This window comes from Ceratotherium simum, chromosome 3, assembly GCF_057802395.1.
Source record: "Ceratotherium simum simum isolate JZ-2026a chromosome 3, ASM5780239v1, whole genome shotgun sequence".
Classification (NCBI taxonomy): domain Eukaryota; kingdom Metazoa; phylum Chordata; class Mammalia; order Perissodactyla; family Rhinocerotidae; genus Ceratotherium; species Ceratotherium simum.
Genome location: NC_141902.1, coordinates 14,483,019 through 14,504,610, shown reverse-complemented (window position 1 = coordinate 14,504,610; position 21,592 = coordinate 14,483,019). Strand labels below are relative to the sequence as shown.

At 37.2% G+C, this 21,592-nt stretch overlaps 1 protein-coding gene across 2 annotated transcripts in view; it reads right to left on the bottom strand.

The window, feature by feature from the left end:
* Nucleotides 1-5,896: 5,896 nt before the first annotated feature.
* Nucleotides 5,897-21,592, bottom strand: part of LOC101392197 (uncharacterized) — a 30,273-nt gene continuing 14,577 nt past the window's right edge. For both annotated transcript variants that reach the window (XM_004436414.3, XM_087422641.1), the window contains 7 exons: nucleotides 21,269-21,390; nucleotides 19,550-19,688; nucleotides 17,287-17,408; nucleotides 15,461-15,571; nucleotides 11,841-11,947; nucleotides 8,010-8,100; nucleotides 5,897-6,197 (listed from right to left, as the gene is read on the bottom strand). In XM_004436414.3, the coding sequence (XP_004436471.2) occupies nucleotides 6,081-6,197; nucleotides 8,010-8,100; nucleotides 11,841-11,947; nucleotides 15,461-15,571; nucleotides 17,287-17,408; nucleotides 19,550-19,688; nucleotides 21,269-21,390 (809 nt within the window). In that variant the 3' untranslated portion in view covers nucleotides 5,897-6,080. The remainder of the gene's footprint in view (nucleotides 6,198-8,009; nucleotides 8,101-11,840; nucleotides 11,948-15,460; nucleotides 15,572-17,286; nucleotides 17,409-19,549; nucleotides 19,689-21,268; nucleotides 21,391-21,592) is intronic.

Here is a 21,592-nt window from a genome sequence, read left to right as displayed (position 1 = left end):
GCTACGTCATATGGTAACTCTATGTTTCACACTTTGGAGAACTACCAAACTATTTTCCAAAGCATCTGCACCATTTTATATTCTTACCAGCAATGTAGGAAGCTTCCAATTTCTCAACATCAACCTAAAGTAATTTTCAAGCTTCATTTTATTCCATAAATTGTAGGTACCATGTGGCCAGAATGCAGATATATTTTAAGGAAGTTGCTTTCTCCAACTTTTCAAAGAAGCTCCAAATGTGATTTTTTTTCCTCTAAGAAAATGGAGTTGAACTAGTTTATCCTAAGGTATCTTCTAACTCTAAAAGTCTATGCTTCTCTGAATTCTCTGTTTTCCAACAGAAAGAATGGCTCTTATTTGCACCTTGTTTATAATAATGCCTGTTTGGCAAGGAAAAATAAGCAAAGCTGGAGTCCAAAAACTGAGTCATTGTTCTATGTAAATCATTTATAGTCTCTACTAGTGTGCCCTTTCTGCCTGCAAGCCAAAATCTTGGCATATTTTCTGTCTTCAGTTGCTTTCGAAAAGTTCAGGTATTATTTTACAATGGATGAACAATTTAGTAAATGGGGGAAAAAATGGAACAGACTGAACCTACTTTCTATAGAGGTAACTTTCAATGTACAAATAGAATCACATGAATAATTTCCATCTAGGATATTATATTCATAGTATTAAGCAATACCAATTATAATATTAGAGTCATGCTGTACTTTTTATTCAAAAGCCACAAATTTTGAACTATGATGTAGTTGTCATCTTTTCTCTTGGCTTCAGCGCCCAACAGATTTATAAGTCACAGCTGTAGCTCATACTTTTGACGATTACTCAAGCAACTCTCATATTCATGAGGAATCCAAAGGGGGCTTCTCCCCATTAGAATCTGTTGATTTTGTGGTTAATATAAGGCTACGAAATTTAAAATATAGAGGCAGCATAACAAAAGAGCACAGGCTTTGGAATTCAGATAGAAAATAGAGTTGATAGCTATCAACTCCTAGGTCTCATACTTTTTTTCTGTATTTTCTGGCTTAAACAAGGATGGAATGTTCTGATCAATTAATCATTGTGTTTATAAAGTCCAAGATAAATAAACCTTCATTACGATAAAAAAATAGAGTTGAATCCTGGCTCTGCCATTCACTAGCCGTACAACTTTTGGAAAGTTTCTTATCTTGACTAAAACTCGGTTTACTCATCTGTTAAATGGGATTAATAGCGCCTACTTCATTGAGTTGTTGTCAGGATCAGTAGCTAATGCATCGTGTACAAAATACGTGTCAATAAATTTTAGGTGTTTTTTTGCCTGAAAGTCTTCCTGGAAGGCTCAGGATTTAAATATGTATCACCTTACTGGTCGAGGAGTCTGTCTTTGATTTAGGTCACTGAGGAAGTGTTTTAATAGAGTCTGCTTAAGAACTGATTTCATAGCTTGTGGTCTTTTCCTCCCATGAGATTCAGTTGAGATTTTTCATACATTTTTTTCTTTCTTAGTCTACAGGATTACATTTTCATTAATCCATATTCAATTTATTCCTAGGAGGTCATCTTGGGCATATTTTTCCTTTCCTCATCTCCCTCAAAGAAAGCAGAAATTTGAGAAAACCAAGAAGTTGCAGAGAATTTCACAGATGATTATTGTTGTTGGCAAAGAGCAACTTGAATTTGAATGCTCTTGGAAATGAGGATCCTTGATACAATTATGATTATTACACCTATCAATTTTCTTGGGACACTTCTTTAGAGAAAGAGACTAAAATCCATTCCAATTTGTATTCTATTTATGTGCAAGGAAATGAGGATCCTTGATACAATTAGGATTATTACAGCTATCAATTTTCTTGGGACACTTCTTTAGAGAAAGAGACTAAAATCCATTCCAGTTTGTATTCTATTTATGTGTGTATCTCAAGGTATTTATCTATCATTCGGTTAATGTATGTAATACTTCTGTGAACTCATGGTCCAAAAACATTAACTTATTTTACAAGTGGGTAAACTGTAGCCTAAAGTTGTTGGGTTGCTTAAGGCATCTGGACAAGTCTAGGGAAGTTAACAGCAGCTCAAGCGCACGACCTGTTTAATTAATATTGTATCCAGGAAGTGAGTTCCTCTTAAAAGCAGGAATCTTTTACTGAGCTAGCATGTCCCCAGTGAAACCCTTAAGGATTTTCTTTCCCTACTAGATTCTTATTTATTTACATGAAAAATGTTTGGAACTCTATGCCCCACCCAAATCCTTCTCTTCAATGTTAATATCTTTGTTTATCGTGTGTGTGTGTGTGTGTGTGTGTGTGTTTCACTCTTGGCAGGTTCCTTTTAAATCTATTGTGTTAATTTTTGCCTCCTTAGCATTCTTTTTTGGCCATATACTTAGTATTTAACTATTTTTATGCTGATAGTATAAGATTCTATTCAGTAGATTTCTTTTTTTTTTTTTTTTGAGGAAGACTGGCCCTGGGCTAACATATCTGTGCCCATCTTCCTCTCCTTTATATGGGAGGCCGCCACAGCATGGCTTAACAAGCGGTGCGTTGGTGCACAACCAGGATTCGAACAGGCGAACCCTGGGCCGCCGCAGCGGAGCGCGAGCACTTAACCGCTTGCACCACCAGGCTGGCCCCTCTTCCTATTATCTTTTGACTTATTTGCTGTAACGCCCCATTGATTTTCTTATGTATCTTCATAAATGTAATTTTTAAAATCTATTCACTTCTGGATTTATGTAGTCCCCAACAAAGTGCTGAGTCCTCCTAAATACCCCTTGACTCCTTTCTTTTCTCTCCATCCCCAGAGTCACTGCCTTAGTTCATTCCTACTGGGTTCACTGGACCACCATGATGGCTTCCTGACTTAGCCCCTTGCCTCTTGTTTTTCCCGATTAATCATCCTAGTGTCTCCAGAATTATATTTCTATAGTTTTATTCTGACCATATCAATATGCTGCTTAAAATCTTTTAATGGCTCATGTTGACTCTCAGAATAAAATGTGGTCTCCTTTGCTTGGCATACTGTGCCCTTCCTCATCTGACATCCGTCTACTTCACCAACCTCATGTAATCACACCCTGGGCTCTAGTCATACTACAACACTCACCATCCCCTATGCCTCTGCACACGCTCTTCCCTCCACCAGGAATATCTTTCCTTACCCTACATCTAAACTGTGTTCTTCTTCCTCCTTAGAGTAAGTTCCTTCAGGGTGGAGCCAAGTGTTCCATTTTCGCATCTGCAGAGGCTGGCAGAGTGCTAGACGTACGGTGTGAGCTGAATGCACTTTCGTGTGATTAGTTAGTACAATTGATAGTTGCATGGCTGTGGAATTCACCATCAATAGAAAATACCTTACAACGTCTACTGATGATGAAATTCTGGACTACTTAAGCTGTAGTATCCCAAAATAGGACCTGGTTGGGACCTCAAGGGCATGTGTGTTAGAGGAGGGGACTGGAGTTTAGATGAGGGAACGAGGTGACAAAACTTGGAGACGCTCTATGAAGTTTGGTAATTATAAAGGAATGCTGACAGAAAAAAGTTCTAAATTTCTAATAAGCAACTTTAGTTTGTTTTCTATCAATTTAACTCTTTCACCAAATTTGTCATGTATTTTGTGAGGTAAAGAGCTAAATAATTTGGACAGTTACTGTAATCTTAATGTTTTTAGGTGTTTGAGCACCAGTAATGCTATATGAAAAAATCATTTTTAGTTTTGTGTATTTTTCATTTGGCTGCTGAAATATGAAAATATCTTAACTCTATTACCCTCCTTTCCTCTGAGCCTTCTGAGACACACTATGTGGACATTAGAGGGTAGAGAGGGAGGCTGAGACTAAGGAGTGACAAACTCCAAGAAGACATGTTTAAAATTAAGTTAAATAATTCCACATACAGAATACTAATACTGGTAGAGGAATGTCTCCTCTATATATCCCATAGTTCCAACATTTGTCTCAGGCATTTATTTAAAAATGTGTTAAACATATATATATATCACAGAATACTTTCCAATATTTTAGACTGCTTATACCTTTTTTCCACTCCATCAACTAAAGATCCATAGTTTAACATATCTAAAATCATAGCAGTAACAACAGTATTTAAACACTTGTGCATTTTTCCTGTAACTTTAATCACATGTCTATGGAAACCACCTATAATCTGTATTGTTGACTATATTCCATTAATGATAGCCAAATACTTATTTTTATTTTACAGATGAGGGGCTCAATGACTTGAAACTAGGTTTACAAATAGACCTCTCCCTTCATGGTCCAGAGAGTTGCTAGTGTTCTCTCTCCTTCTGTCCTGTCCAGGGCATTCTAGAACATGAGTTCTGGCATTGACCCAGGGCCACAGCAGCAGATTTTGCTTTAGAGGTTCATGCTTCTGAGCAGTCAAATAAGCACTAGGGCAACCGGGATTCAGAGTTCAGGAAATATAGTTTCTATAGACATAGCATAAAGTGAAATTCAATAAATGTTATATGATTGTAATTATGTCATATTGCTAATAAACATTTTTTCATGGATGATTACTATTTGTGTCTTATGTATGCTTTCACTATTTGCTACAGTTTTGAAATTTACGTGCCTAAATGTAACTTATTACGATAAACCAATAAATATATTTAATTACATATAACACAATGAATATAAATACGAACAACAGCTACAAGCTATTTTAAAATACTTTTAATTAATTTTTCTCATTTTATAGAAATCTCTTTCCAAAATCGCAGAAAATCGGCACAGCCTCCTGGAAACATCCACCAATTGTTACTGAGAGATGCCATAAGTCGACAGGGACTTCCTAACTGTGCTTCAGCTGCTCTTTGGGTGACTAGCATGGTAAGAATGTTTAATGGGTAATGCCTCTATGGATAAGAAATTATTGGAATTACAGCATTTATTCTGATATTCAATATTATACCAGACCCTAAATATTAAGCTTATTAATGTCAATGGTAAAGTTCCAAACTTATCTTTTTGTTTTTAGCATTTCGTTTAGTCACTCACCAATAACTTCCTTTTAAAAGTTAGAATTGGGGCCGGCCTGTTGGCGCAAGCGGTTAAGTGCAGCGGCCTGGGGTTCGCTGGTTCGGATCCCGGGCGCGCACTGACGCACTGCTTGGCAAGCCATGCTGTGGCAGCGTCCCATATAAAGTGGAGGAAGATAGGCACGGATGTTAGCCCAGGGCCAGTCTTCCTCAGCAAAAAGAGGAGGATTGGCAGATGTTAGCTCAGGGCTGATCTTCCTCACAAACAAACAAAAAAAGTTAGAATTGACTGCCACTGCAAATTATTTTTCATAAGCAGGTAATGACAAAAAGTATAGTAGATAAATCCCTTTTAAAAGACATATCTCCAAAAGGTTCCATAATTCCAAAATGTGGGTTAGTTTGGTTCAAAAAAAGTAATTTAAATATAATGCTAAATAGGTTATTGGAACAAGTTAAGTGTACAAGTTTTGATGTTCCATTGTATTCTTGAAAAAAAAGTTTTGCTTTTCCTGATTTCAAAAAAAATACAGTCATAACAGAAAAAAAATACAAAAAAGCAAAAACAAATCACCAGTGATTGCTCTATCTAGATATAATCTCTATTTATATTTTGGAGGCTATCTTTCTAGCTTTGCTTTTTCCTAGCAACTGCAATTATTTTTTATTTTAGTCCTTGTGCTAGTCTCTTCAGATAAAGCTGTGAACAAGGAATCTTACAGAATAGAGGTCTAATAAACGAGACACAATGTAACCTACCTTTCCTTCCACCCTTCTCTCATGATAGAAGCTACTTCTGGTATTTTTTTGTCATATCTGGATTTTGTATACAGAGTTAGCAACAAAAAAAGACACATATTTATACTTTTAACAGAATAAAAGAAACCAGGGGAAAACCAAAATTTTTCAGATAAATATTTTAATCAAATTATCACACAAAGCTAACAAAGTTGTATATGTACATATATAACTACTTACAAATATGTAAACATAAATATGTGTTAGGGTTTTCGGGTTATGTTTTTTTTTCACTATTTTGCAATATACTCAACAAAACATTACACTGAGGTAGGACTATTTTAGTGCTAGAGAATCTTATATAAATGTATTTGTTCAAGAGCTTCCCTGTCAATATCCTTTTCCGAGTACACATCATAGTTCAGCGGTACCTCTTCAACCCAGGGAGATAACTGTATATTAACCTGGAAAAAAGAAAAGGTTATAAACAAACATGAAAATTGCAGAATGATCCTATTCTCCGGAATTTCAAGAAATTATGACTAAGTAATTGAACACAGATTTTTATTACAATGAGCAAGACTAAGCTCTACATGGTACTACATAAACAACTCTTTGTCACAGTAAATGGCAGGTCTGTGGATTCAGGGACTTAATTACTTTATTTTGATTTTGGAACTGGAAAGAATAAAGAAAATACAGAATAGAGTAATTGTTTTAACCTATCTAGTTTAGTAATTATCATTAAGCTTAAACAATAAAAGACTAAAATAACAACCAGAATACACAGAAAACACAGAAAAACTGTTCGTATATACACAGTGATGGTGCTAAGGGGTTGCATGAGTGGAGCTAATCTCCCTCCATAACCTTCCTCAGGCCTTTGCCTTCACGTTGCAAACTTGAGTCTCCATGACACAGAAATTCTAGGGCCACCAATGGATATTTCTGTTTAAAGAAGTGTCATTAAATAGGAAAGCAACAAAGTTATTCAAGACTTTATGTATAAGGACTCTTCCACAAATATTAATTTCCTGTGGTTATGTAGATAGCTTTGTGTATTTAGTGTGAAAGCTATTATTTTGGTAGTGAAAATCTCTGAATTATTTCAATATATATATAGAAATTATAAATTGGAGACCATATATTTTAAATCTTTTTTTTTTTAAATAACTTTATTTATCTATTTTTCCCCCAAAGCCCCAGCAGATAGTTGCACGTCATAGCTGCACATCCCTCCAGCCGCTGCAGGTGGGACGCGGCCCCAGCATGGCCAGACACGCAGTGCGTCGGCGTGCGCCCGGGATCCAACCTGGGCTGCCAACAGCAGAGCGCGTATACCTAACCACCAAGCCAAGGGGCCGGCCCGAGAGAGACCATATATTTTAAAAGATATGTTTTTATGAGTATGGAAAGTATGGTAGGATCACACCACTCATGGCTGGGGATCTCACGGGGAAGAATTAGGTGGGGGAAACTGGGGCGATTAACACCTTTTCTGTATATATCTCTGGATTATTTCCCTTGTTATGGCAAACATGAATTACTTCTGTAATTTAGATGATTGACAAAAATTTTTTAAGAAGGTATTATCGATGATTGTTTAGTATTTTAAAGGAAGAAATAGATACTTAAATTTGGCAGTGCTTACATGCAGGGAAAGCGCTACTAAAGAAAAGAATACTACTACTCTGTATTAAGAAATACAACAGTATCTTTCATCTAGGGATCTCAAAGAGCTTTACAAATACCAATTAACTCTTATATAAGGGTCAATTTATTTGGCTGAATCTTATTATTAAATATTGGCCTTACTTTATATGGAGAAACTGAGGAACAAAGAAGTGGTTTGTGCAAGATTTCACACTGACCTAGAAGCTAAACTGTGCATAGTATGTGGGCCGCCAATCTACTTATTTGATTCTAGAAGTCTTGAACAACTCTGTTCCTTTTGTTCTAAGGGAAACAGTTATGGTGTGGGTGTTCTAACCTTCTTACAAACATTTAATAGCATTTGTTAACCTAAAACTGTAACCCCACAGCTGCAAAAATTTAGTGGAGAAGCAAAAGAATCTACATCAAGGTAAGAATTACAATTTCAGAGCTCTTGAGGCCAGTGAACAAACCACAAACCAGTTCTTAAGCCATAAGGTCTTGCTATTCTATCATCTGTCACTATATTCAGACAGAACATTTCTAGAATTTTGTAATAGCTATCAGAAAGAACTAGGAGAAAAGTTTTGACAATAAAAATGCTGGGAAAGAGGCTTATTTACCTGAAGACCTGAGAGAGAATCTTCAAGACTTGGTACTGTTACTAATAATGATCCTTGTTTCCTTACATGACGGCTGATATACTCCCAGGCTCTACAACACATTACAAACTTAGATGTTAGGTTTTCCCAGACACTGGAAATCTTGGCAAAATTGTGAAGTTACAGTGTGGAAGAGATTTAACAAGCTGGAGATTCAGGCTACTGGAAGGCCAAAACTCAGTTCTCAGAACCAATACACAAGTCAGAGCTGGATCAGCAGTTAAAGCCCCTGAAATTCTTTATGAAGTGTGACAAAACTGGTTCTGCAGAATGGAACAGGGCTGAGGGGTAGACGTGGGGAAGTCATGGAAAAAGGCCATAGAAGCCAGAAACCAAGCAAAGACTAACAATAAGAGTATAACATGTAGATTAGATCTTTCAAAATAACATCAAGAGTGAAATCATACTTTGGCTGTCGGAAATATTCACTGGAAAGGCTTCTGGACAATATGGCACCTGAGAAGTTTAGTGGGATGAGCCAGGTTAAAGCACAATGGAATGCCATGTGCATGTGTCCAAAGGCAGTGTCTGACCAGTTCTGAGTGAACTTTAGGGTGGTCATGAACTGGATTTCCACACTGTGCATGAGTCTTGATAGGACACCCCACGACTGGGAAGCGATGGTCAAGCAAAGCAGGGATGTGCACCCATGGCAGTGGGGCAGTGGGCAGCATGTCATCTGCACTTATTTTAGTTGTAGCAATGGTTACTAGATTTGGTACATTCTGGAGTTTATTAGGCAAAATGATACAAATGTTCTTTTTCTCAGGCTAGAACTAAAATCATGTAGCAGAGTTTGATAATAAATATCACTGTGTTTGGGTTACAGCTGTTTGTTGTTTTGATACGGTTCCTTAAAAATGACATATTTTACAAGTTTATTTAATAAGCACGGAAGCTGAGTATCTTGGCGTGGCTCTCAAAACAGCACTTGCTGTTTCTGGTAAGCTGTCATTGTAGGAGTTGTATCTGTTTCACCTACTGAAAACACACATGGAGGCACCTTTTAAACTAACAATTACTCTACTAATCCGGGGTGTTAACCTGTGATGAGATCTAACTTATTCTGAAGCCCGAGCCTTTCCTGAGTACACATTTTCTGTGATTATATTTCTGTTTTCTCATACAACCTAACTCTTATAGGAACATTGTTCCACTGGTCCTCAGATTCTGAGTAAGATTACAAGTCTTTGGAGGCTAAAAGCTGTGCCATCTATTCTCTTTTACTTACTACAATATAGAATTAATATAGGTAAAGGATCAGTTTTGTCAGAATGATTCCAGTATTAGAATGCTTTACTATATCTTCTAAACTTTCTCCTGTATCCTGTCATTCATGATGGAGATAAGATAATTAACCGTGAGAGGCTATAACCTATCTATATTTAGAATTCATTGCGCTAGACTAATTTAGGAGAAATGACTGAACTAACACATGTGGCTAATACCTATTCGGTGAATCATGTAGAGTTTGTAAATGAATGTGCCAAGAAAGTTTTTTTTGCTGAGGAAGATTTGCCCCGAGCTAACATCCATGCCAATCTTCCCCTGTTTCATATGTGGGTCGCCGCCACAACATGGCTGCGGATGAGTGGTGTATGTCTGAACCAGGAACCAAACCCGGATGCCCAAGCAGAGTGCACTGAACTTAACCACTAGGCCATGGGCTGGCCCAAGAAAGTTTTTAAAACAACCCAAACATGCAGATTTCCAGTATCAAGTTCACCAGTAGCTTTTATCATTTTTCAGCATTCAAAATCTTTCTATAATAAATCTCCAAAGAGTTAAAGGTGTTTTTCTCTTTTAACTTTTTATACAACCTAAACCTAGTATATTTCATTCTCCAACAATTATGTAATTAACTTAAAAAGGTAAAAAGCTAACCACACTTTGTCCAGGGAAATTGAGCTTAAAGAGGGCACTATGATTAAAACACCTTTGCTCACGTTATGTTTCTGGTCTTTAGCCTGTGACCAAAAATCGTCACCCACTGTGGCTGAGCTTTGACTATGTGATTAGCTTTCTGTTAAACTAGTTTCTTTTCAAACTATTTAAATTGTTAATTCATAGTGACCTTAACCTAATACTAATGGCTACGGGTGTGTGTGTGTGTGAGAAAGTGGGGGAGGAGGGGAGTAGAGAAGGTGAGGGGGTGGCAGGATAGAGGTTTAGCCATTCAGGATTCCACTCAGGATTAACTGTTTATGGTTTGTAATTATATGCATTTTTGTTTCTCCACAGTAGAAACCTTACTGATACACTAGTCCAAACATTTGTGTAATTCCCTTTCACACATATGGAAAGGAGCTTGCCTGCATCTAGAGTACACTGATGCCATTATGATAAATAACTAGTCAGTAAGCCTAACTAGCCAGAAAATCTTCGTCTTAGACTACAGACTACAGGAAATTTCTAATTAGAGGAACCTATAGGTGCTGATGGGTCACAAAGCATCAAATTGTGGCGGAGAAGTCAGAAACGTGATCACAGGGCCGGCCCGTGGCTTAGCGGTTAAGTGCGCATGCTCCGCTACTGGTGGCCCGGGTTCGGATCCCGAGGGTGCACCGACGCACCGCTTCTCCGGCCATGCTGAGGCCGCATCCCACATACAGCAACTAGCAGATGTGCAACTATGACACACAACTATCTACTGGGGCTCTGGGGGAAGAAAAGGAGGAGGATTGGCAATAGATGTTAGCTCAGAGGCAGTCTTCCTCAGCAAAAAGAGGAGGATTAGCATGGATATTAGCTCAGGGCTGATCTTCCTCACAAAAAAAAAAAAAAAAAAAGAAAGAAACATGATCATAGATTTGCTAATTTTTCCATTACTTGAACAGTGGGATAAACTCCAGGAACCTACTGTTACCACCTTAAGAACATCTTTAAAGTTTGATAATTAATCACTATTTTGGTTAATATTCTTATATCTTGTTTTATATTCATTTATAGGCATTAGTTAAGTCCCATCATTTTGTGATAGGATAGCATATGACATGTTTTTTCAATCAAAAGCAAACTGAGACAGAAAAGAAGCACAAAGGCCACTGGGAAGTGACATCTTACTGCATCCCTGATGACTAAGCAAATGCTTGGCTCATGACATCATTTTATATCTGCCCCAAATTAGATGTAATATTTTATAACATTAGACCATCAGGGCCGGCCCTGTGGCTTAGCGGTTAAGCGCGCGAGCTCCGCTGCTGGCGGCCCGGGTTCGGATCCCGGGTGCGCACTGACGCACCACTTCTCCGGCCATGCTGAGGCCGCGTCCCACATGCAGCAGCTAGAAGGATGTGCAGCTATGACATACAACTATCTACTGGGGCTTTGGGAGGAAAAAAAATAAATAAATAGACCTTCAAAGTTTATTTTTATTTTTGTTTTATACATAACACATTTCCTTTTTAATATAATCTCCTCACAGTTGAGGTCATTTTTTTTTTTTTTTGTGAGGAGATCAGCCCTGTGCTAACATCTGCCAATCCTCCTCTTTTTTTGCTGAGGAAGACTGGCCCTGGGCTAACATCCGTAACCATCTTCCTCCACTTTATATGGGACGCCACCACAGCATGGCTTGTCAAGCAGTGCGTTGGTGCGCGCCTGGGATCTGAACCGGCGAACCCCGGGCCACCGCAGCGGAGCGTGGGCACTTAACTGCTTGCACCACCGGCCTGCCCCTGAGGTCATTTTAAAAAAAGTCTAATATGAAAACATTTCTACTTTACCAATCCCTTTTCATACTTTGCTGGATACATTTTAACAAGAGATTTCTTGCTTGAATAAATAACGTACCTGGCCTGTTCTGCCTCATCAAGAAAATATTCGAAGACATTATTCATTATAATCACGTCAGCATTTTGCAGAAGGGAACCCTGGGTACAGATGTCTGCATGAAGCACCTGAAGAAGAATGAGTTCATTTACGAGAACAAAGATACCATATGGGACGACTGCAGAAGAAATAGCTATTGGTTCAGTGATGTTGTGAGGCAACATGAGAAGTTAATGCTTCTTAAAATGGGAGAAAGAACAGCATATTTAATATTACCACCTATGGGAGATACTTAATATCTAATAAAAACTATCAACTTGTGAAAATTCAGTTGTTTTAGATGGAACTATTTATATAGTCATAATTACACTCTTTTGACTCCCAGTTCAGAGCCTTTTCCACTACAACTGTATCACTAGTTGTCAGAGTCAACGGACCTCGGTTTAGATCCTGATTCCATCATCAACTGACTGCATACTTACGCAGTCAGTATCCTCATCAATAAAACGGAATAATATCTGTCCTGATTCACAGAATCAAATGGGACCATATAAAAACATAAAAGTAATTCACAAATTGTAAAATGTTAAAACAATATATTAATTGGCCTTGTCTGACTCTTTACCTAAAATTCACTTGAATATATTATCTATCCAAAAAAGAAAACAATTTATTTAAAAATTATATACCTCAAAAAATTAACGTAGACCACAATCAATAAGTCTTACAGACCACAGGCAAGATAACAAGAGGAAATATTTATTTAGCTCAGGAGCAGAGCAAACAATTTTATTTTAAAAAGAGAAAAAGGTTAACTGCTTTGTATCATATGATTTCTTTCCAAATTAGCACTTGGTCTTACAAATATATAATATACTTATTCAGAATGTTGTGGGGTCTGATTTTTAAAATATTTTCTTCCTTTAAATTGGGTTAGAGCCTCTGAAACACAGCTTTGACATGTTCCTGAACAGAGAAAATAGTTAATCTCTGCAAACTTCCTAAACACATATCTTAGCTATGAAACAGGTATGTAAATTAACCTACTGATACACTATAGCTCTCACACAGTTCCCTCTTTTTCTTTCCCGTCTCTGTTCACTCTCCCCCCACACCCTACAGACAGGGTGAAAAAGAATCAGGTGGATCCATTAATTATGGCAACCAACAGAGGTACTCTAGAGGTCCCAGGGAGACCCCAAGGAACGGCTTTGGACAAACTGGAATGCTAACAATGCAGAGGCCACAAGGCAACCAAATCAATTTAACTAGTTTTTAATGGGCACCTCCCATGTACAAGATACCATGCAGGGAGATATGCCAGGATGAATAAGATACAATATCTGCTCTTAAATACGTTATAATCTAGTAATGGGATGAAACAGCTACGCTGACAACTTTACATAAGTGCTGTCAAAGGAATCAGCAAGATATGAATGAAGGAAAGTTTACCTTTAGCCTGGTGGAAAGGGAAGAAAGAAGAATTTAAATCAATGGGTCTTCCATGTAAAGATAGTGGATAAGACACAAGCACGTACTATTATAATAACTATTACAATAACAATACAGGTTTTTTAAAAAGAAGGTATATACCCACAAGGATGGGGAGAATGGGAAAGAAAATAACAGACATAAAAATTTGTAAGTTAGGAAAAAAAGGGGAAATAATAAGGAATTTAGGAGACCAGAGAAAATTGATTTCTAAGCTAGAAATATAGAAAGCTAAGACCCAAACTTGACTTATACTACAGAATCTCCAAAAGGCTCATAATTGGTTGTACCAGGTATCTCTGGGTGAAAAGCAGTAGGAAGAAATGCTAAAAATAAGGTAATTTGGTTGAAAGTCAGTTTATGAATCAGCTAGATTCCTGAGTACCTTTCTTCTACCCCAGCAAAAGAATTGAGGTTTATTTTCTTGAAAAGGTAAAACAGAAGGTCTCTGGGTCAGGGGACACTAGACCTAGTTGAAGGAAAAGGTAATGCACTGAAAACAAGGGAATTAAGGAAATAAGCAGATGGGATGCTAGAACCCTCTATCTCTCCAATTCTTTTCCTACCACTCAGTTCCCAGGATGTTGCTTGCCATTCAGTAAGGAGATTGGAAGAGTTTTCTCCGTGCAATCAGACCAGCCCAAAAGGAAAAATCTTAAGATACTTCATTAGACATTCCCCAGCTAACTAACTACCCAAGCAAGGTCACTCAACAGTAAGGTGTGCAGTGCTCAGAATCCCCACTCAAGTGCTCAGAACTTCAATCAGCTTTGTTGTTTCTCACTCTTAAGTATGAACAGACAACCAAGGATTCCCAGACTTCTGAGGAAAGCCCTGTTAAAAAGGACCAACAAGAACAAAAACAAAACAAAAATGCAAAAACTGAGCCTTGAAGGTCAGTTAGATTTCAACAGATACTATCAAAAATAATCCTAAAATTCCTTGCTGTTGATCTTATGGCCCCTCAAATCCAACATTTGTCTTTCGCTTCAAGGAAGGAAAGTTAAGGTTGCCGATGAGATGTATAAAAACAGCTTTCTACCACTGGGTTGCTAATGGCCACAGAAGCCACAAGCCAGGAAAGTATGTGGGTGGGCGGGTGTCCACATCTACTCCTTTGAAAAGCAAGGGGTAAAAATCTTTTAAAGTTTATATAAATATATAGTTCATACACCTTTATCATGTTCTTTAAAAAAATATAACAAAAATAACAAAAAAAATAACAAAAATTGGTTATCCATTTATAAACTATGATTCTTAAGAGGTCCTAATTTTTAAATCTCATTTCCAATTAAATCAATATTCCTGTTAGTTATGTGATCTTTTTTATGCAAGAGCGGTGTGTTTCTCTTCCCTAAATATGGAATAGTGAGAAAAACTCACGAATTTATTATGGGACAATGAATTTGCTTTGATCATTTGCCTCTCTATTTCTAAGATGCAAGAGAGGGAGAAAGAAAGGATGGAAGGAGGGAGAGCATTAAAAAATTTCCTTCTATAAAAAAGGGGGAAGGCTAGATCCTTAATCTGAGATATGTCTTTCAACATTAGATTGCACTTAACACCAGAGATCCTTAGATACTCAATATTTCTCTACATTTCCATTAGAAGTGTAGGATTGTTAGGGAAATGATAAAGATTAACAGAAAAATTTCCTTTCCCTTTTTCTGGTTATTTTTCCCCCTACATACAGAAAAAAGAGAAAACTTCTGTCACAGCCCTACCCAAGGCATCATTCCCCCCAATAAACTTCTATTCTGTGGCATCCACAATTCCTCCTGAAAGCTTAGAAAAAGAACATAAAGAACTGAGAGCATTACTTAACCTTTTTGCTTACTTTCAACATTCAGAGTTTAATAAAACACTCTTCTGACCAACATCTGGAGATTTAAAAATGCTGCTACTAAAACTATAGCCGATATGAAAAAAATAGTCTTCTTTCTAATAAAATTGGGGAGGAAGAGAAATATGTGAGTGGAATGTAATTATAATAATTTATCTTTACTAATATTTTAAAATACTAAGTCAATTCAATCCGTTTCTACACAACAGCAAGCAAGAAAAGATTCAAAAAGATTTTCCAACTCCAGAAGAAATTTGGCTAAATTATGCTATCCAGTGGAAAACAGGATATATATTTAAAAGGGTACCTTTATTCTGTCAGTGAACTGGTATTTTTTTATGACCATTTCCTGCAACTGGCAAAAGTCTCCATTCAATTCTACTCCATATAGTTGCAATGCTGAACTGTAAAGATAACCCTAAAAGATGAAGACACATTATGATGCAAATGAATGAACTTTTAATTATGGGTTTATTTCTACTCGAAATTTAAAAAGTCAAACTTTAAAAAATAGAATTCAATAAGGTAAAAATAAAATGAAAGGTAACATCCATCCTATAGTTTATGTAAACTTACAACTTCAAGAACTTAAAGACTCTTATTGATCAAGACTTTGACTGTAGTTTATTAATTTTCATTATTTAAAAGTAATTATATTTTTAAAGACTGATTTATTACTTTTCCTGATAAAACTGTGCATTCAACAAAGTTGGAAATGAGAAAAGTGATCACATACAGATTCTCTGTTTGGTACCCTATTTCTGTAATTTCTTGGGAAGTTACATCCAGGGAAAGAAAGAAAGGAGGTAACCTGTGGGGAATATAATAGAAAATCATGCATAGTCTGACACTACAGGAAGGTGGCCAGAGATGTGTCCTGCTTGGCTTAGGAAAGTCAGCCTGGTGTCTGGCAATCTGCCAAAGATAATCGACCAATTAGTTAACAAAGATAATCAAGAATTGGCTATATTGCTATGTATCTATTTTTGGTTGCAATAACAAAAAAATAATCTGGAATGAGGTCAAATCATATTGTGAAGATCAATTTACATCAACCAGCACCTATGTGCAAACCAAATTTGTATTTATCACTCATCATGGATTTTTAGAATATGTCCAACAGAGCATATGCGGACTCCGAATCAGAACATCATTTTGTTGACTGAATCAGTGACCTAATATGGAGAAAAGTGACAATATGTTTAAATTTATTAATGCTGCCACATACCAGTATAGCCACAATTATTTCAGCTATATACTTTTCTAACAAATCAGAAAACTGACAAGAGTGGACAAAATACGTTAAATGATCATAATCTCTAATGTTCTCCAAACAAAAACCACCTGACAAACTGTGTATTTTCTATTACGGCTCTCTTTCCTAATTGGAATAAAAGTCTTAATACGAAAAATAAATTAAGCATTAAAGAGTTAACTAGTTCTGTTTGGAGCAGGCAGTGATGTTGGGAACTGATAGTGCCTGTTTCTGGCATGAGTCTCTACTGCTGTTGGCCACATGTTTTAACAAGTCTGCTAATGACAACCAGAAACCACATTTCAGTTTTTTGATAAACAATTTAAGTACATTAGAAAGACTCACAATTTGAAATTTTAAAAAAGCCACACTGAAGTGATATTTCAGAAACAAATGTCTACATTCAAACTTTGAATCACAGAAAATTGGAGCAAGATGTATCCTTGGATATCATTTAGTTATCTCGTTTACAGGTGAGGCACTCGAGGCCCAGAAGTGTTAAGTGACTTGCTTATGGCCATATGCAATCTCCTAGGTCAAGTAAATCTGTCAGTTCTAAAGAGCTCTTATGAAAGCTCACTATATTATTTTAGCACAGTTCAATGAAAATGGAGTTAGAAGGTCAAAGTGTTATGAGGCGTCACCTGCTCATGTTTTGTTGATATGCCAGCATTTGTGTCACAGAGACAACCTACCAAAGGAAATCAGAGAGCTGGCCTTTGAAATTTCAAATTCAATACACTATTTTAACCTTGTTACTCTATTACTCTAATAAGTAAAGCCAAGCTGTCACCTTGGATGGTGGCAGGCAAAACTGTTGCTAGCAGGAGAAGAAAGTATTTTCCAAATGTTGAGTATGTCCACAAGCTGGACTTTACCCCATAAAGGACTGTGCCAAGCCTGGAGCCAACGTCAACCAAGACCTTTCCCGACAGATCAGGGAGTACGTGCTGATAAATGAACTTCAATTCCATGAGAGAGAAGGAGTGAGAAATAAATCCTGGAGAATTAGAACACAGTGAACATCAAATTTTGCTTGGGTATTAACAATTCCATTCTGTATTTCTAATTCTTTCATCTGTATTTATAAAGTATATTTCATGTTTTTCTTTTCTTAATCAATGAAAGCCATTCAATGGTTATTTAGAAAAAATTAATGTGATAATTTTGCACTGTGAGCTGTCTTAGAGAATAAATATGAAGTCTCTGACATTTAAAAGGCCTCTAGGGAACAGCTACCCAGCTGCCTGTCCCTATTCCTGTGCCCCTCATGTCCTTCAGGCTGCTGCTTAGGATGTCCTTGGTTTTTCCCTTCTTCTTTTTCTATGACTTGCTGTTCCCTGGGACTGCTTCCTAATGCCCATACCATCTGGCTTTCTTACCTTACCCCAAAGCCAACCACAGAACTGCTATGTATTGCTGCACAGTCTGTAGACTACCAAATGAATGACCATCTCTGGAGCTGCACAACATGGCAGCCTGGCCAACCTAAAACGTGTTCTGGAGTGCAGGAGAGGGATGGTATGGAAGGCGGTTAAGGTACTCCCATAAATTGTTCTTATTTCCCTTAGTTTAAATGCTACAGTTTCTAGCCTCCTGACCCATCTTCTCACTCCATTATTTCTGTAATGAAATATTTGGGAGAGCTTGAGTCTTTTTTTCTGATATGGAGGTAACCCAAAGACTTACTATATTATGTTCTACATAATATAATCGTCAAGGAGGGCAGAAACTTAGGTCACAACTAATAGATGGTGGCAAAGAAAATGGAAGCAGGCAGGCTAATCCCTTGGAAGAAAATATAGGGTGTTGACTAGGCCTCAGAAGTAAGTCTTAGGGGGTGGGCTTTGACAGCATAGTCCTTATCTCCCTAGGATCCCCATTCTCACTACCCTCTTGGCCACATTATGCTTCTGCCCTGAGCTACAGCGTCATCATTAGTGTCTGGCAGCTAGACAAGCCCCTTATCATATAGCGAAGGAGTGTCCCACAGGGTGATAGCCTTTTGAGATTCATAATAGTTATCTGGGCTGGCCTGGGTACCCACTCACTATTTACAATCTGATTTTTATGGGAAAATGCATCCTAATCTTCAAATTTTTATTTGTTGAACATAGCTCTTCTATAAATCAGACCTGATATGGTGTTATACTTATAATTCACTCTTTAGTTTTCCCTCTATTTTTCTAAGTCCTTTTCTATTCTGTGAATTTCAACTACCTCAAATGGAATCCTTAGTACTATCTAAAAACAGAATCTTAAACCAGTAAATCAGAGAAGTTTAATCCCTAATTATAATATAGGTACAATATATTTGTATTAGCAACATCTTACAAATTTGGTAGTAGTTAACTTTTGAGAATGATATTACCTAAGAACAGTAATATGAGCACAAGATTAGTTACCTGGAGGGGTAGCCCATTCTAAGCAATAACTCTAAATCTAAGTGAGCAGGGAGACTGAAATAGCATGTCTAAAGTAATAGCCTAGACATTCATATCCAGTTTGAACAAAGACTATATTAACAGAAGAGCTGACATATTAGCAGCACAGAGTCAGTGTAGCTTCCCATTTGGGACACGGGTACCGCATCTGAGGGGCAGAGATGCAGGAGACTTTCTGTGACTAGAGCTGTTCTCTGTCATGGACCAGAGATGCTCCACTAGGTCATATCGTGGCCTGAATAAACTCTTTCTCAAGATTATCTATCTCTGTTCTCTGAGTCCATGCCCATCCAACAATATCTGAATACATCTGACTTTCTAAGTAGATGTTTTTAGAGGGAGAACATTTCAGCCCCCTTGACGCTTATATTTCTCACTGTAAATAAATCAGCATTATGGTTTATTACAAATCTCTTTTGAGTGTGGAAAGTATAAGTCAGTTTCCCTGTACTCAGTCACTTCTGATTAGTTTCTACGAAAAGCAGAGATACCCTCCAGGGAGACATTAAATGGCTTAGCTTCCCTAGACAATATTTCTATTTAGTTTCCCTAACTGCAGTAAGTGGTAATGGCTATGCTGCAAGTTGGCCTTTTGCCTTCAAAAAACATTGAATGACTTGGTCAAGAATTTGCATACTCACGCCATGGAAGGAAAAGTACACACAAAGCCATCAGGTTTGCGTACTTGAGTGCCTACCTAAAGGTGCCGTCTGGTGTGAGCCACACACCATACAGTAGTTTCTGCTCATTTTTCCTTCCTCACATAATGAATCAATAAAGTCTTCATCATAAAGGAATGCATCAACGTGAACTGTGGGTTCCGGCTGCTGCTGTATCTGGTGGAGAGAAGAAAAACATCAAAAGAAACAAAGTACAAAGAAGTCTCTTTTTACTGCTAAATAAGGCAAAACATCAGTGGTTCATAGGCTAAAATTCTGAGAGCAAATATAAGGCACAGAAAGACAAGTTTCACTTATTGAAGTCAGCAACTCTGCTGTCTTTCGTTTATTTCTGAGACACTAGCAACTTTTTATTTGACCTGTAATGATATAAAACATGGCTATGAGAAATATGTAAAATTTAGTTGAAAAGAGTATTTTGATACCATCTTGTCCAGCCTAAGTAGTATATTTTACAAATAAAGAAACTGATACCGAGATTTCTCCAAGCAAAGGACACTAGTCAGCATGGGGGAAGAGCTGAACCTAATTCCAGGTCTTCTGAGTCCCACGTGTCAGTGACTTACCCATCAAAATACTTAGCAAGTAATCTTTGCCCAGAGGCAAAGTTTTCAAACAATAAAAATGTTAGTAAAACTTCTTGCTTACAAATAATAGCCCTTTATTAATACTGGTGGAACATGATATAATAGAAGCGGCTACAAAGAAAAAAATGCTAATTCCTTCCACCTTAACTATATTAAAGAATCAACCTATGTGCTTGGAAACCTATAAAATTCTATCTATATCTACACACAAAAAATTTGTACTATAAGTATGTAAAATGTATGAATGTGCACAGGGACCAGAAGGAAACAAAGGAATATCAAAATAGTTTGTTAGGATAGGGGATTGTGGGTTGACGATTAACATGCAATGAATACTTTTCCATGATTTGATATATTGTGATATTGATAAGATCTCTTTGATATTGATAAGACTGTTCTATGAATAACATCCAAACTGTACTATAAACATTCCTCTCAGTTTTATACTATCACTGTTTTCCTCCTTTGAGAATCTACATTGAATGACTGGACCTTGACTAAGATTTGCTAAGTGTTCGCGATGTGCACAGCACTGTTAAAAATGTACAGGAGTTAGTTCCTCTGCTCAGGAATTTACACACTGAAAAACCACACGAGGGTTGCTGTTTTCAGATTAGTGGGAGAAGAAATTATTACTATTACTTTGCTTTAGAAACAGTATTCATGGCATATGGATCCCATAAGAGCTGGCATTTGAAGAGACTGGAATGAGGGGTTTGTTCGGAGAAGAAAAATGAGAACTAATTCTAGGAATAAGGGAACAGAAGAATAAGCGAGAATTGTGCAATGCAAAAGCAGGGGCAGGAAACAAAGAGGTGAACTTCACCCTTGATGAAGTGAGGGAAATGGCACAGGGAAGAGAAAACCAGGACCATGATGTAGGCAGGGCCAGATTACCTTTGGGCCTTGATTTTTTGAGGGGTTTGAGTGCTTGGCAAACAGGACACTCTCAAAACAGATTTGTTGACTGAATGGTACTGGAGAGCCACAGGGTTACAGACTCAAAAGAATCGGGGCTGTGGTTGAAGCACCAAATGAAAAACTGTTTAAAGCAGAATTCAGGACTAATTAGACTGAGAGGCTACGGGCTTAGGGAGGAAGAAGAGAATCCTTAAGTAGCAATAAGAGTGATTAATTTAATGTATTTACTTTTTGGAGGGCTAGATGTTCTGAGGAAAGCATGGTGTCTAGAGGTAAGGAATTCCGAAGGTCTTCTGCTATGTTTTTCAACATAATGTCATTATTATCTTGAGTGAATTCATCAAAATCTCCTAGAAAAAGAAAAGGAAAGAAATAGCTTTTATGACTGTAGTCATACCTAGAGTAAATGATTACGATGGACATATTTTCCATCAGATAGCACCCATTTATAACAATAAATAAACCTCTAACCAATGGAATATTCAAATTCTAACAAGTGTCCCATTTAAAACATTGAGTTCTTCCTTTTTCCAAACTGCTTGAAAATATAAA